Source organism: Acartia tonsa, chromosome 5, assembly GCF_053477335.1.
Source record: "Acartia tonsa isolate MP-2025a chromosome 5, ASM5347733v1, whole genome shotgun sequence".
Classification (NCBI taxonomy): Eukaryota; Metazoa; Arthropoda; class Copepoda; order Calanoida; family Acartiidae; genus Acartia; species Acartia tonsa.
The window spans coordinates 46,607,309-46,624,906 of record NC_137264.1 but is presented as its reverse complement, the minus strand read 5'-3'; the positions used below and the strand labels follow the sequence as shown (position 1 = coordinate 46,624,906).

The 17,598-nt window shown below is 30.9% G+C and overlaps 2 protein-coding genes across 2 annotated transcripts in view; both read left to right on the top strand.

The window, feature by feature from the left end:
• Nucleotides 1–10,243, top strand: part of LOC145319654 (neurotrimin-like) — a 54,950-nt gene extending 44,707 nt beyond the window's left edge. The window contains exons 13-15 of the mRNA XM_080161929.1: nucleotides 3,911–3,983; nucleotides 8,230–8,357; nucleotides 9,952–10,243. Coding sequence (XP_080018055.1) covers nucleotides 3,911–3,983; nucleotides 8,230–8,357; nucleotides 9,952–10,053 — 303 coding nt within the window. The 3' untranslated portion in view covers nucleotides 10,054–10,243. The remainder of the gene's footprint in view (nucleotides 1–3,910; nucleotides 3,984–8,229; nucleotides 8,358–9,951) is intronic.
• LOC145320173 (uncharacterized) lies at nucleotides 10,180–17,008 on the top strand. The gene is made up of 5 exons (XM_080162613.1): nucleotides 10,180–10,191; nucleotides 10,346–10,414; nucleotides 10,682–10,750; nucleotides 12,952–13,015; nucleotides 16,064–17,008. Exons 1-5 carry the CDS (start codon nucleotides 10,180–10,182, stop codon nucleotides 16,177–16,179), a joined length of 330 nt encoding a protein of 109 aa, XP_080018739.1. The 3' UTR covers nucleotides 16,180–17,008.
• Nucleotides 17,009–17,598: the final 590 nt, after the last annotated feature.

The window sequence follows — 17,598 nt, the reverse complement described above, 5'->3', positions numbered from 1 at the left end:
AATTTATTAATAAGTGATCCTAGTAAGATTATTCATTTTCTACATAAAAAAAGTTTTATTTCTTTAATTCTTTATTTAGTACTTTTTAATACCGAAGCTACCCTATAATTCACTTTGTCTGCCGGTCCGTCCCTCTGACAGTCCGTATGTAAGTCATTCCATATGGAAACGCTATGGGGAAATTTACTTTTCTTGGCTGCTATTTAACCTAGAGAGCTGAAATGTTTAGTAAAGGCTCCTATGACCTGTGATCCTATAGTCTATATAACCTATTTTCTCTGTTTGTCCATATAAAGTTTATTTTTTGTTTCCCTCTTATATATGGTGTCATTCTTATTACTGAAGGAAAGACGAGGAAAGACGAGGAAAGTCGCTCAATGTGACGTCATAAAAATGATGGATTATCCAGCTTTTTTTTATAGGGGTTTTCTTTCCCACTCCTCCTCTCCTCATCCCTCAGTTTCATGACGTCAGAATTTTTTTAAGGGACTTTCATCGTCTTCTAGTAAAGCATATGATTTTTCTCACATTTTACATAATTTTTTGTTAGAAAATATACGTGACTTAAAAGGCTTCAATTTTATATACTTCAAACGGTTATTGGTTGTATCTAATAATAACTATGTTAGTCCTGTATTTAAACACACTTTTTACTTCTCCTACTTGGGACGTTTTTTTCTTTAATTGCTAATTATTTCTAATTACTTTTTTTCTCTGAAGCTTAGAATGAGAGAGAGAGAAAACGTAGATTGTAAAACAGTTAATTAAATAAGATTAGCAATTTTTTTGCCAATGCAAAATTGAAAAATATTTTTTTTATCTATAATTTTCAATACGATGTAATCCTTATATAAAAGTAACAAGAACCACTGAACCCGTATGGTTTTAATTTACAGTGTAGCTTCTAATAGTTCCTAGGACGGTTTATAACTATTTTGGGAGGGGAACCACCTTAATCCCAAGAAAAAACGCACGAAAAATAAAAGTTCAAATATATTTTAGATGTATTTTACTAATTTTCAATATGGTTATGGTACTCCTTTACAGTGTAGCTTCTAAAAGTTCTCTGGAAGGGTTATAACTATTTTGGGGGAGGTTACCACCACCCCCTCCTTTCCCCCCGAGAGAATCGCCCCCAAAAAAAAGATCCTCCTTCATTTCAATTTACCCTAGAAAAATAAGGAAGTTTTGTATTTAAATATGCAGATATAATTAAAATATTGTACTAATTTTTGACATTTTCTGTGTTGTAAAAACGACCGGAAATATAAAAAGATTTAGCTAATTGTTCCTGCAAATAATTACCTCATATTTTAGTTTTTAGAAGCGAGACTACTTTAATTCGCTTTGTATGTCCGTCCGTCCGTCCGTCCTCCCGTAATATTATGGGGAAAACGTGATTTTCTCAGCTCATATTCAAGATAGACAGCTGAAATTTTTAGTAAGAATTTGTATGACAAATGTTCATCTAATCTATACATTGTTTTGTCCATCTGTCTGTTATTTGAGGTTCTAGATTTTTATGGTTTTGTGATTTTCATATTTCCATCAAGTTTCATTAAGATTTATTTATTAATTGCGGTGCTAGATCTATTCCTAGATTTTTAAGTTGTCGTGAATTTAAATGTTGCGTGATTTTAAAGGTTTCCCTTTTTTATCAAGTTTAATGATTATTGTATGACATTGCTCTATAGTAAACTTATCCAGATATCCATTCATAATTTTGAGCTTCGCTACTTATGGATGTTGTCATCCTAGTTTATATTTATTTCCAATTATCTATCTATCTATAAATATTTTTACTATCTATCATTTAGTTGGAATATCTATCTTCATTTTTTAGATTCATCAAAAGACAATATCCCTAATACTTTTTTACCATCCATATAAGTTCCTAATTAACTTTTTTATCTTCCTATGTTTTCATAAGAAGCTCTACAAAGTGTCTCAAAAAATCAAACTTGTGACGTTATAAAAATGAAGGATTTTCCATCTCTTTTTTATGGGTTTTCTTTCCATCTTCTCCTCTCATTCCTCATTTTTATGACGTCACACGGCTGGTTCTTTGAGACACTTTGTAATGCTTCTTTTCATAAGACAATCATCCTGCTACTTTTTTTCATAAAATTGTTATTTTTCTACATTTATATCTTTCCATCTTTAAAACAGACAATTAGTAAATTATTCTCATACTTATCTATTAAGCTTCATCTTCTATCCATTTATTGGTCCTACGACAAACGCAGGAGTCCCAAACGTCGGAGTGGATACTTAACCTAACCTAACCTATTTTAGAACATCTTATAAATGCCTATTCCTAACCCTTTGCGGGGGGCTTATTATGTTCATTCATATCTTAACCTAACCTAATCTGTATATAAATACTTAATAAAATTAATATTTTAATACTCCTGCGTTTGTCCACTCCGACGTTTGGGACTCCTGCGTTTGTCCTGGAACCCATTTATTGAATTTGTATATCTATCTCTATAAATGGCATATTTCTTAAAGTTTATGCTGAACACTGAATTCCCCCAACCTTATTTTTACATACATTAAAAATAATTTAGGACAGTTAGGTGATAGGTGACAGGGTTACTACTTACTTAGTTGGTTAGAGCAAGGGTTCAGCAAAGAAAAAAACTACTCCTTCTCCCCCCCCCCCCTAGGGGAGGTTGCAGTGCTCAAAAGGCACTTTTAAGAGAAATCACCCTGAACCTAATTATTGTGCAACTAATTGCCTCATATTTTCTACTTACAAGAATTTTTGGCAACAAGGCATTACTTTTTACATTATTCTTATAAAATAAAAGATGTAGGATGTATGTCTGTGTGCCTGTCTGCTAACATTTTCCTTAATCATAACACCGAATGAGAATTGTCTTTAAAAATTTTATAATTATACAAGGGTTCCAGGACAAACACAGGAGTCCCAAACGTCGGAGTGGACAAAAAAAAGGAGTGTTAAAATATTAATTTTATTAAGTATTTTTATACAGATTAGATTAGGTTAAGATATGAAAGAACAAATAAGCCCCCCGCAGGGGTTAAGCATTTAAAAAAACCTATAAGATGGTCTAAAATAGGTTAAGTATCCACTCCGACGTTTGTCCACTTCGACGTTTGGGACTTCTGCGTTTGTCGTAGGACCCTTGTATACTTGTATATATTACAGTAGTTCATCTCTCATATGAGAAATGCCCAAGAGAGGGAGGGGACATTAAGCTATCAATCACACTTGTCCCCAAAGTATTATAATAACGTTTTCTAATTCGTTTGCTCAATAGCTTTGGGGGACTTTTCTTGAATTGTGATTGGTTGGTTTATTAAGTTGAGTGTCCAAACGTTTCAACCACATAGCCATAGCCCTTTAGAACCCTAGAAATCCCAACTAAAGTCAATTTTGGTTAGTTAACCCCCCCCCCTCCCCATAGTTATAATAGGCCTCTAGAGGCAATATATAAACTCAAAATTAAATGAATATCCAAAATTAGTAGAAAATAGTTTAAAACAAAGAAGTTTGAAAGAATAATTAATAAAATTTATATATTTTTTTTATTAATAAATTAAACTGGATTTTTGTTTGTCTGTACCAAAGGATCTTCGCTAAACGCTGAACCGATCGGGTTTTCCTTATTGAGTAGCTTCCCATAGGTTCCAGGAAGGGTCATAACTATTTGGGGGATTGTACCACCAAGACTTGAACTCAACATAGACTATTCTCAAATTAGATATTTGAAATTAATAAAAAAACATTTGAAGTCAACTAGAGGCTTCTAGGGGCGAAGCCGCTACTTTATTTTATAGAAAAGAAATTGCATAAGTTCATAAAACAATTTCCCCCCCTAAAAAAATCTTTTTATAGGTTTAACTACTATTATTGTAAATTAATATTATTATTTTATTTCAGAACTATCTTGGAAACTTTACTTGTACTGCAAAGAATAAGTTTGGAGAATCATCAGCTAGTATTCTTATTAGAGGTAGTGTTTAGTAGCGAGGCTACTCTATAATTTCACAATTTTTTCGTCCGTCAGCTACGCTATGTGGAAAATAATATTTTCTTAGCTATTATTCAAGATAGACAGCTGTTTTTTATTCTCCATGCATACCAATAAGGATCAAGTATGTAATTTACTTGTCCGTTGGTCTGTCAGTCATGCTACAAAATGTTTTTGTGATGAAAGGTTTCGTGATTTTAACAAATACTCAACAAACCTTCATGATTTTTTGTGCTTCGCTACTTATAGATTTTCTCAACCTTTGTTAAATTTTAATTTAAATATTAATGAAAATTTTATTTTTTGGTTTATGGGGTCTCATATAATATTAAGCAACCTCGTGACTTCTAACAAGTAGAGGAATTGCATTCCAGCTCTGAGATCTGACTAGAATATTTATATAGACTAGTCTCACTAATATAGATATTACATATAGAGAGATATTCCAGCTCTGCGATCTGACTAGAATATTTATGTAGACTAGTCTCACTAATATAGATATTACATATAGAGAGATATTCCAGCTCTGAGATCTGACTAGAATATTTATGTAGACTAGTCTCACTAATATAGATATTATATAGAGAGAGATATTCCAGCTCTGAGATCTGACTAGAATATTTATATAGACTAGTCTCACTAATATAGATATTACATATAGAGAGATATTCCAGCTCTGAGATCTGACTAGAATATTTATGTAGACTAGTCTCACTAATATAGATATTATATATAGAGAGATATTCCAGCTCTGAGATCTGATTAGAATATTTATATAGACTTGTCTCACTAATATAGATATTATATAGAGAGAGATATTCCAGCTCTGAGATCTGACTAGAATATTTATATAGACTAGTCTCACTAATATAGATATTAGATATAGAGAGATATTCCAGCTCTGAGATCTGACTAGAATATTTATGTAGACTAGTCTCACTAATATAGATATTAGATATAGAGAGATATTCCAGCTCTAAGATCTGACTAGAATATTTATGTAGACTAGTCTCACTAATATAGATATTAGATATAGAGAGATATTCCAGCTCTGAGATCTGACTAGAATATTTATAAAGACTAGTCTCACTAATATAGATATTAGATATAGAGAGATATTCCAGCTCTGAGATCTGACTAGAATATTTATATAGACTTGTCTCACTAATATAGATATTATATATAGAGAGATATTCTAGCTCTGAGATCTGATTAGAATATTTATATAGACTAGTCTCACTAATATAGATATTATATATAGAGAGATATTCCAGCTCTGAGATCTGACTAGAATATTTATATAGACTAGTCTCACTAATATATATATTAAATATAGAGAGATATTCCAGCTCTGAAATATTACTAGAATATTTATATAGACTAGTCTCACTAATATAGATATTATATATAGAGAGATATTCCAGCTCTAAGATCTGACTAGAATATTTATATAGACTAGTCTCACTAATATAGATATTATATATAGAGAGATATTCCAGCTCTAAGATCTGACTAGAATATTTATATAGACTAGTCTCACTAATATATATATTAAATATAGAGAGATATTCAAGCTCTGGGATCTGACTAGAATATTTATATAGACTAGTCTCACTAATATATATATTAGATATAGAGAGATATTACAGCTCTCTTACTACTTTATAGAATAGGATAAATATTTACCTCTCTAGTATAGTAACTCTATTGTATATGTTTGTGGTTTCCTTGTATGAACACAGTTATTAGATATTTAACTGTCTAGTATAGTATCTCTATTGTAAATGTATGTAGCTTCCTTGTCTGACCATAGTTACACTTAATTAATACTCTAGTATAGTATCTCTATTGTATATGTATGTGGTTTCCTTGTCTGACCATAGTTACACTTAATTAATACTCTAGTATAGTATCTCTATTGTATATGTATGTGGTTTCCTTGTCTGACCTTAGTTACACATAGTTCTGGGTTTTTATCAAGTATTTACCTACATTTTTACAATTGCAGGATTCGCCACTATTTGAAAAATTGAAAAACACATTTGGGAGGGTCATTTTTTTTCTATGGGGGTTTTCGCTTTGAGGTTGGTTGAACCCTCCTTCAAAAAAGGTATAAACTTTTATGCACCTATGAAAAGCTACATTGTAAAAGAGAACCATATCGGTTCAGTGGTTCGGTACACCAAAACAGATACACACGCAGATGACAGATAGACATCATCTTACTTTTATTTAAATATAATAATTTATTTTTTATTTAAATTTCAATTTTGGTTTTCTATGTAGTAGGGCAAATAGTATATTAAACATAAATTTTTACCAATAATAACCAAACAATGAGCAACAGTCTTGGCATATGCCAAGTAAATTAATGAATTTGGAGGGGAAAAAATGCATTTTAAGTAATGCATCTACTCTATATATCTAGAGTTTATCTTACTATCTATCCCGATCAAAATATAATATGCAGTTAAAACTTACTTAAGACTTTTAATCAGTCTTTTAACAACTCATCTTAGCTATTTATGATTATAATATTCTTGTTTTGAAAACTTTACTATGAGTTTCTTTTTCTTGAGTTTTATTATTCCATTATCAAATTAGAAAATGATAATTCAATTACATTTTGTTATTATTACGATGTAGGGATCTTAAGGGATAAGAAAATGGACGATAAATTGATGTACCCAGTTATGAAGCACAAAATTACCCTCTTGTAGATAAAAATTAGTGGTGGCAACTTTGGAACACTCAACTTAATGAACCAACCAATTGAAGGTCACTAAAAGTCCACAAAGTTATTAAATCAATAAAAAAAATTATCATAAAATTTTGGGGACTAATGAAATAAATGTCCCCTCCTTCCCTAATTACGATGACTGTTTAGTTTTCCTGGTAATAGAAGAACGCAATGCAGACATATCTATGTTGTGTATTATTTTTTAGTAGCAAAGCTTCTCTATAATTTGAAATGTCCGTCCGTCTGAGACAAAGTGGGGGAAATGTGATTTTCTCGGCTCCTAGAAAAGATAGAAAGCTGAAATTTTTAGTGGAGATTCTTATAACATATGCCCATCTAATCTATACATTGTTTTGTCCATCTGTCTGTTTTTTGGGGTGCTAGATCGATTCCTAGTTTTTCATGTTTTCGTGATTTTCTCAACACCTTTTTAAGATAATGGGCTGAAATTTTCAGGGATTGCTTAAATTTACATTCTACATATCATTCTTAAGTTTTATTATAGTTTTTTTTATTAGTTGGGGTGCTAGATCGATTCCTAGATTTTTAGGTTTTCTATTGTTTTTATCGATTCCTATTCAGATTTGCGGCTGAAATTATCAGGAATTGAATATGCTCATATTCTACATATTTTTATCAAGTTTCATTAAGATTTGTCTATAAATTGCGGTGCTAGATCGATTCCTAGATTTTCAAATTTTTGTGATTTTTACGGTTGCGTGATTTTTAAGGTTTCCTGATTTCCCTATTTTATTAAGATTAATGTTTACTGTATGAAACTGCTTTATAGTAATTTTTTCCGAAATCCAGCCATAATTTTTGAGCTTCGCTACTTATGGATGTTGTCGTCCTTGTTTAAATTGATAATTATATTTGCTTAAATGTTTTAATCCTTTCTATGATCAGTTTGTCCGCCTTATTGATATCAAACCTTGCAAAAAGCCACCCTTTATAATTATTGACAGCTCCCGCGTTGCTAACATCTAGAATCTTTGTCTTTGAAGGGGTAAAGAAGAGCATAAAATTGTCTGAAACCATCCCAAGACCTATATAAAGATTCTCGAAAATGGAAAACTCAATCAGTTCAATTGTTTATAAAATTCTAAGCTGCAGACAAAATAAAACTTGATACTTGTTATTACTGGATTTAATCATCCTAAAAATATTTTTCTTTTTGTGGTGATTCCAATAAGGATAGGGTACAATATTAAAGGAGACAGCGTAAAGTGCCTCCAAAAAAATTACGTCATACAATAAAATTGACCAATGAGAGTCCAGTATAAATTTTACCATTGCATTGGTAAATTACAGTGTATACTGGCATCTCATTGGTCAATTTTATTGTATTACGTCATTTTTTGGAAACACTTTACACTGGCTTATTTAAAATAATTTTTGATAAGGGTAATTTTAAAACAAAATGTTTTATTTAAATTTCCAAATAATTTGAGAAAATATCAATAGTAATATGATAATCAATGTATTTAGGTAACCCCGAAGCCCCCAGTATTACTAGTGGTGTCCTATCGGACAGTGAATCATCATACCTCCTAGTTTGGTCCCCACAGCCCAGTCAGAACATATCAATGTATCAAATACTCTACAGAAAACTTCCAGTAAGTCGTTTTAATCCCCAAAAACGTTTCAGAAGGACGGACGGATGGACAGACGGACATTTCAAATTATAGAGTAGCTTCGCTACTAAAAAGAATATAATATATAGTAGACAATCACGATGTTGTTGTAGTTAAATACTTGATGCTCTTTAAACAAGAAGATCATTAAAAAACGACAGCCAATAAAATCATATTCCCCCCATTGCATTACGGACCGACGCGGATGGGCAGACATAATTAATCATAGAGTAGCTTCACTTCTAAAAATCTCTCGACAAAAACGACCAGTTTGCAAGGTTGCAATAACAACAAAATAAACAAAACATTACATTTTATGGGAAAATTGAGCGAAAATAATAATAGAAAGAAGCAGACAAAACCCAAATCATTAAAACTCTAGAAAACTACACTTATGCAGGAAAAAGGTAAAACCAAAAAGCGAAATAAATCTCAAATAATATTTGGGGGGCAGATGGAGAGATTGTCAATTTTAATATGTGTTGCCCCCCCCCCCCCTCTCCCATAACGACAGCTGAAAATACTTGGTGATTTTTTCCCGAATTAATTTCGTTGTTGGTATAAGGTGACACTTACGCAGTGAATACAAATTATTATAAGCAGATCAGAGCACAATGATTTCGAAGGTGCTTTGACTTTTGTGTCAGATTTGATTTTGAGAAAATTAGATTTGAAAATTTCAAGTTTTCATCCCCTAGGAGTTATCGCATAATCATGACAAGAAAAGCAAAGATTTTTTTTTAAAATTTTGAACAACTTTGCTTTTATAAAGTCTTTCATAAAACCTCTCTATATATGATTTATTTAAGGCTGAATTTCCGTGACCTTAGCAAAGCAACTGATAAAAATGGCCATTAATTAACTCCCTTCAGGAGTGGTTTTATGAAGAACTTTATAAAAGCAAAGTTGTTCAAAATTTTAAATAGATAATCTTTGCTTTTCTTGTCATGATTATGCGGTAACTCCTAGGGGATAAAAATTAAACTTGAAATTTTCAAATCTAATTTTCTCAAAAACCGCTGCATTTTAGATTTTATTGAAAAGTGAAATGAAGTTACCTAACCTAGGGTAATGAAATGCACTATGTCCCAATTTAGGTTCTGACACAAAAGTCAAAGCACCTTCGAAATCATTGTGAGAGGAGAATTCTTAAAAAAAACTTTTGCCCCAATAAAATCAGTTTGCCCCACTAAAATTTTAGTGAGGCAAAATTATCCCCTCTAAAATTTTATTTTTCCCCACTTATTTTAGTGGGGGAAACTCATTTTAGTGGGGCAAAAGTTTTTTAGGAATCCACCTCAGAGTTTTTACAGGGAATGGGGCTTAATGGTAAAAATTTTCTACACAGGTGCTTCTTTTAGAAATCCTTATATTATTTCTATCAGATTTACTGTTTTGACTCAAGGGCGTCCTAGGGTTAAAAGGATGTTTATCTCCCAAAACGAATTTGGAGGATTCGAAGACCCACCCCAATTGAAAATTACAGCCCCACATCCAGATTTATTACCCCCCTGCCCTCCCCCCCCCCTCACAAAAAAGCATGGGCGTCTTTGGTTTAACTGGTTATTTATTTCAGGAGAAAAGTATTGTATATGCCTGGGATATAGTAGAGTACCCAGTTTCTTTAAATCAACAGGAAACATATTTTTTATTATATATTAGTGGCGCTACTCTATAATGTAGTCTGTCTGTTTTTCTGTAAAGAGATAAATATCAATATGATAGTTTTTTTTTCAATTCAAGAAGCAAATTTAAAAAGCTTTTTTGTGGGTCAGGTCATTTCTTTCTACGGAAGATTTCTCGTATGAGGGTGGTGGTACACTCCCAAAATTGTTATAAACCCTTCACGACCTATGACAAGCTACATAGTATAGGAGAACAATATCGCACCAGCTAGATCCTTTGATACAGACAGACAAAGATGTCAAGAATTGCAACGAAAAAGTCAAAAATATGTTTGAAACTGTTAGGAGGATGAGGAGCATAGTTACCTGATATCAGATCTTACTCCAGATTCTGCCTACACAGCTCAAATACAGGTAAACTAACCCTAGAAGGGGGAGGAGCATAGTTATCTGATATCAGATCTTACTCCAGATTCTGCCTACACAGCTCAAATAAAGGTAAACTAACCCTAGGAGGAGGAGGAGCATAGTTAACTGATATCAGATCTTACTCCAGATTCTGCCTACACAGCTCAAATACAGGTAAAGTAACCCTAGGAGGGGGAGGAGCATAGTTACCTGATATCAGATCTTACTCCAGATTCTGCCTACACAGCTCAAATACAGGTAAATTAACCCCAGGAGGGGGAGGAGCATAGTTATTTGATATCAGATCTTACTCCAGATTCTGCCTACACAGCTCAAATACAGGTAAAGTAACCCTAGGAGGGGAAGGAGCATAGTTACCTGCAATAGTTACCAGAAATGCAATTAAAATATTTTTTTTGAAATATATGATTGAGACATATCATCCTCATATGAAACCTCAAAAGAATATTCTCCATACATTCAACACATAGTCTAGAATTAAAAATTAAAATGGATGGAAAACATTCATAAAGGCAAAGCTTATAATGACGTCCTAGGAATCACTATTTGAAAATATTTATATTGCTATACGCTTTAAACCATACCTAATAGTTTAAGTAATCTGCACGCTAGCTCTAAATTGAAATTTTCAATTTAGCTTTGAGACTGATTAATATCCGTGAGCTTAAAACCGGTTCGTAGCCATACTAAAAAATCATGTATAGCATCGTTATAGTATGGTATTTCTTGGCAGGGTAGAGGTAATCATATTTTCTCCAAAATAATAATAAATTTTCCCTAGACCTGTAAGAAGATTAACAACTTTGTAGACTTTTATTGAGTTTTGATTGGTTGGTTCATGAAGTTGAGTGTACAAACGTTTTAGAATTTTATGTACAATCATTGGGAATGTTCATCAATTAATCGGCCATTGTCTTATCCCTTTAGATCCCTATTTTTTACCCATTACTGACAAAACATAATGATAAGAAGCTTTGCTTTCCCAAATATAATATTCCAAGATTTTTTGTTTCATGTTTATTTGAAAATTTAATAAAAGTTGGCAGACTTCTCAGAATTTTTCATTTTTCATTTTTTTTATGCTCTCTGTCCAGCTACATGGATTAGAATTCCGCAATCTTAATCTTGTAAGGTTTGATTGGTTGGTTCATAAAATTGAATGTTTACACGTTTAAACTAATAATTGTAATCTATAGAAGAGGTCATTATCTCCCATCTCTTCTGAAGAGATTTTCTTCCCCCCCTGCCCTTTTTCTTTTCCGAAATGTATGTGAGGTCACAGGAATCGTCTTTCTCAAAAGTGACACAAAAGTTATGCATTTTAGTCTTTCTCGTAATTTTGTGTATCATTATTTTGGATGTATATCAATTTATCGGCCATTTCAATTGATGATAAATAAAATTATCTCTTATGTAGATTGTAATTATTGTTTTAAAAGATTGGAAAATACTACTTTGGAAGCAACAAATCAACATTAAATGATAGTAACCAAAGTTTTAGAACCAACGAATGAGCATACGTGGTTAAAAAACTTTGGGTACGCCTTATGGCCCAAAAATTTAAAGCCATTGAAAATATGACGTTTTGGTTATAAAACTTTGGGTACTAGTGTAATTTACAGTCTAACCTCCTCTTTCTACAGAATATCTATCTCTAATCCTAACTCTGTCTTTGGAGCCAGTGTCCATTTGCCAAATTTTATTTTTCAACTTTTAATACAACTAGTAGAGTTGAATATGACTGATAGTTGTTGCTTTATACATCATCCTAATAAAGCAACAAATGCTATGAATCAAATGAAGATAAATTAAAAATCAAAATGTGTGTACTATGATGATTGTATTATTATTAGTTTCATGTGTTATAGAATAATTAATTAAAAGTATAAATTAAATATTTTTTAACATGAAATGATCATATTGTCTCAAAAAAGATATATTTTAAGTTTCATATATAAAACAAGGATGACAACAACCATAAAAGCTAAGCACTGAAACAGTAGGACAAACTGTCATTAACACTTGTAAAGTGTCAGAATTAAATAATCAGAATATAATGTATAAGAGTCGAAGCTAATTTTTTAGGAAATTTGGTGAAAAACTGCTTGATACATAATGTTCATGGACTACTTACATTTTTAGGACTTGATTATATATAGAATTTCTTCGGTTATTATATTGTACTTTGTTGTCTCAAGAATCTATATACCAAAAATCAGATCATTAGATAACATAAAAATTTATTGTTAAGAAAGTAGAAAAATCAACATTTTTAAAATGAATGTACGGATATTCTGGTTATGATTATACAGTTGCTACGCTTTCTATATCGTACATTACTACTACAGGAATCACCATGCACAGTTTGAAATCGAAAGGACAATTCTAACATGCCTAAATTACGAAACAATATATCCGTCACGGACGGACGGACGGGTAAAAAAAACCTTATATATTTTCCCAAAAATCTAAGATATTTTTGTCATTAATAGCAATTTTTGATATCTATGTATTATTTTTAGGCATATAATTCAATTGGATGGAGTGATAAATCAAAAGAAATTATATTTTACACAAATGGCAAAGGTAAATTTTCTATAACAATTATTAAAAATAAAAATTTAAAAGTTATTGTGTCCGCTAGTTGTTAAATAAATAATAATGAACCTGTTAAAATTAGCTACTATGTCAGATAAATGATTATGAAGTAATTAAAGATAAAAAAAAAGCTTAATTAAAATTTTTAGATTAAGACATACTTGCACCCAAAGTTTTATGGCTGCTTTATCTTAATCGATGGCGCAGAAACTTTGGGTACTTTGGGCAGAAATATAATTGGTTACTTTAAAGCTAGTATCTAAACGTTTAAATCAATAATTTTAAATTTTATATCTAAATAAGGGTTAACCTTGTTTATTATCATTGGGGATATAAACATAGACGTTCAAGGGGGGGGGGGGTAAAGAGGTGATTACCCCCCCCCCCCAAATTATTTTTCATTTTACCCCTGCCATTTAAAATTTATCCCTACCCCTCCAACCATTTAGGAGGGGGTATTCACCCCCCGCAAACAATTTTAGGGGGGGAAAAACCTTTTTAATAAACGAACATACAAGACTTTAGGAAACCTAGACTTGTGGCAGCAAAAATTTGGGTGAGGGCAATTTTTTTAAGGGGGCGATTTATCTTGTGATGGTTTTAAAATTGTTTTAAGCCTTCCCATTACTTATGAGAAGCTACATAACGAGATCTTTTGATACAGACAGAAACAGACCCTATTCTTTATATGTAAGGATAACCTTGAAAAATTATTAATTCTGATGTATACAAGCCTGTATTTTTTCATCAATTTTCAAATTTAATCATCAAAAGTAACCTAATTCTATTCATTTCATTAAACGTAATTTCATTTTATATGATTTTCATCAAAATTTGGATTCTTTTGATATTCCATTCAATAAAATTGTACTTAAAATAAATGAAGAATAATTTTTTATTTCAAAAGTAATGAAAATAATTCTGGAAAAAAATGGCATTCCTACAAAAAAAACCTGAATTAGAAAAGACCTATTCCTTCGAAAGATTATTTATTTTAATTTTTTATGCTGTTGTATGAGAAGGTCTTGTGTAATCTAAGCCTTTTTAAACTAGGCCTTTTGTAGCAACGCCGTACATTAGTTAAGAAAAAATAAGATTTTAAAGCATGATTTTTAACTGATTTTGTATTTCAAAAGTCTTTACAGTGCCCTGATTACTCATCTATTTAGATAGCTCTATTGTTCTTTTCTACAAATTTTCAACTCTATACTAATAACTCTATTGGTGTTTACAAAGTATAAACTCTATTAGATGATGAAATTGTAATTAATTTTACTCTATACTAATAATTCTATTGTTGTTTACAAAGTATAAACTCTATTAGATAATGAAATTATAATTACTATTACTCTATACTAATAACTCTATTGGTGTTTACAAAGTATAAACTCTATTAGATGATGAAATTATAATTACTATTACTCTATACTAATAACTCTATAGGTGTTTACAAAGTATAAACTCTATTAGATGATGAAATAATAATTACTATTACTCTATACTAATAACTCTATTGTTGTTTACAAAGTATAAACTCTATTAGATGATGAAATAATAATTACTATTACTCTATACTAATAACTCTATTGGTGTTTACAAAGTATAAACTCTATTAGATGATGAAATTATAATTAATATTATTCTATTCTAATAATTCTATTGTTGTTTACAAAGTATAAACTCTATTAGATGATAAAATTATAATAACCATTACTCTATTCTAATAATTCTATTGTTGTTTACAAAGTATAAACTCTATTAGATGATGAAATGCAGAAAACCACTTCCTTCTTATTTTTTTACAAAAAAGAAAATTTTGATATTAGACAAAAAAATATTTACTGCTTTGTTAATGTAAAGTAAGGTTAACTATATTTTACTGTAACTACGCCTATAGAGGCCTTCAAGTTCACTTCCAGTAGGGTGAGGGGGAAATCGACCGCCCCATTTTCCATTTGAGTTAAAAAAGAAAAAGTAAGAAATTTTTTTGTTAGGGTTATTTCTAGGAGTGATTTATCGTGGGGGAGGTTTGGAATACCCTCCCCCCCCCCAAAAAAAAAATAGTTCAAAACTTTTTTGGGCCATTTTAAAATGATTTGGAATTATTTGAAATTTCAGAGAATTATACATTGTTTTATGCTGGGCTATTTCTTTATACTATTTTTGCAGCATTTCTTTAACATTGAAATATGATAATAATGACAAAAATAGACTTAATAACCATTGTTTACACAAAAAGAATAAATTACAAAGATTTCTCTTTCCTGTTTTATTTTTTTTTTTTTGTTCATTTTTTGCAATTTTTATTCTGACATCATTTTACACTGAATAAAATTCATAAATACAGGTTAGAAAATGTGCAGTTTTCAAGGCTCGTCAGCCGCAAGCGTCTATGCCTCAAATTAAAACCCGTTTGGATGCTTTCAAATTTTTTGGAAAAGTGGGATTTCCATATTTTTGTTTAGACTTCCAGCTGTTTTTTTTTGTTTATTTTAAATTGTTGATTTCCCTGTGTTAATGAAAATATATTCGTTGTATAACAAAAACTTAAACTGCGAGAGGGTTGGTATAAAATAAGTTTAGCAAATAAGAACTAATTCCAAAATTTCACCTTACTTAATTTAATATCTTATTAATACTCAAGCTCTCATAAAATTCATAACTTATCTTTAAGTATGGATAAGAATCCAATTGATTTCCGCTGAATTAAAACCAAAATTATGTAACGAATCATAGCATATACAATTGTCCTCAAAAAAAAGATGAAATCATAGGATCAATACCTATTTTAGCCTGGGCCTTAAGCCCCTTGGGAACAACAGTTTTGCTTAAAGTTTAAGATCTTAATAACAAATGATCTGATTAGGTTTTCTATTTTATCACATAGGTCCTGTGATGGCTCTAGGCTATTTCATTTTTAGATTTAAGTCTTGGCTTTAAGCTATTTTTCTAGTCCCTCACTGTCCCTTTGTATACAGAGCCCCTAAATGGTGTATCAAAAGAATTTTGTTCTTACTAATAATTCCCTTTTTTCAGGCGTGTTTCCAAAGAATAGTCCAGTGCTGGATACAGAATCAAACGCTTGCCACAAGTCAACAAATCTAATGACACTATTTACCACGATGGTGGTGCTGATGCTATTGGCCCTGTGATTACATTCACATAGTGAACTATTGTAAAATATACTGTCAAATGCCTTTTATATGTCTAAATATCATCAATAGTGAACTTTTTTGTGAATCAAGAACAGTAATGAACATGGGTGGCGCAACAAAATCATTTTAGCAATGTCAATACTACTATACATAGTTTTTCAAAAAATAATTTTTTCAAATTTTTTATATAATGTTGGCAAAGACGTTCACGGTTTTTATTTTAGATGGGAGGTAAAATGAGGGTTTTAAAGGTTTGGGGAGGAGGTCAATCCAACGTATTTCAAAAAAGTTTTTAAAAAATTGTGAAATGATCATTAATCAGGTTTTTCACAAAAATTTAAATTTAAAATGGGAGGGGGGGGGGGGTGGTTCATCTATAGAAAAGAGTAAAATACACAAAAATTTGATAATAATCAACATTGACCTATAACAAAAAGACTCATTTATATAGTAGCTGCGCTATTTATATATAGTCAAATGCTTTTGTCAAATCATAAAACACAATAAAATCATATTTCATCCATTTTAGATATTGATAGTTCATTACTTGCTTTTTTAAAGAAAATATCTAAAATTTTAATTAATTTTTTAACACTCATTTTTTATTCAAAATGAGACTTTTTCTTTAAAAAAGTAGAAAAAAATATCATATTTATTTGTTTACAATTTGTAGAGCTTTTTTAGTGTATTTTTTTTAGTTTTGCTCAGTACATTTTTGATATGTTTAACGGTTTTAAGTTTTGGTTTTAATAATTTTGTAATTTTTTTTTTGAGAACAATTGTAAGTAAAATGTAAAAATCAATAAAAATGTAATAAAATAAGGAATAACCTTTTTATTTCATTGTAGGACTCATGCAAACTTTCATTTTTTATACAATTTAGGATTGTTTGGTTTTCTAGAAATAAGATGTTTGTCTGTCAAATTTAAAATCTTGGAAAATCCCAAGTGATGATGCACAAAATTATCCTTTTTGTAGATTACAATTAGTGGTTGAAACATTTGAACCCTAAATGAACCAACCAATCAAATCTAAATAAAAGTCCCCAAAGTTGTTGATCCAACGAACAAGAAAACGTTATCAAAAATCTTTTGGGACTAGTGTCATAAATAGCCCAATGACCCTTCCCTCCCAACCTTAAATTATATCTAAAGCTGCCATTCTGTTAATCAGCCGCAAGCGAACGCAATTCCAAAAAAAAAATTTATAAATTTTCTCTAGAGCTTTTTTATTGTTTTATATGTATACTAGCGGCTTCGCCCCTAGCCTCTAGGGGCTTTGCCCCAAGAGGTTTGATCAACCTAATTTTTCGTATTTTAGATTTTTTTTTTTTTTTTGGGGGGGGTATTTTTCATTTTTTGGGGGGGTTGGGGGTGTCCCACCCCCCCAAGAAAATAGCTTTAAACCATCACAGGA

Bases quoted from the DNA above. Each gene is read 5' to 3' on its own strand.
- LOC145320173 (XM_080162613.1), top strand. The intron at 10,415-10,681 runs GTAAACTAACCC...AATTAACCCCAG, and splicing joins CCTACACAGCTCAAATACAG to GAGGGGGAGGAGCATAGTTA. The intron at 10,751-12,951 runs GTAAAGTAACCC...TATTATTTTTAG, and splicing joins CCTACACAGCTCAAATACAG to GCATATAATTCAATTGGATG.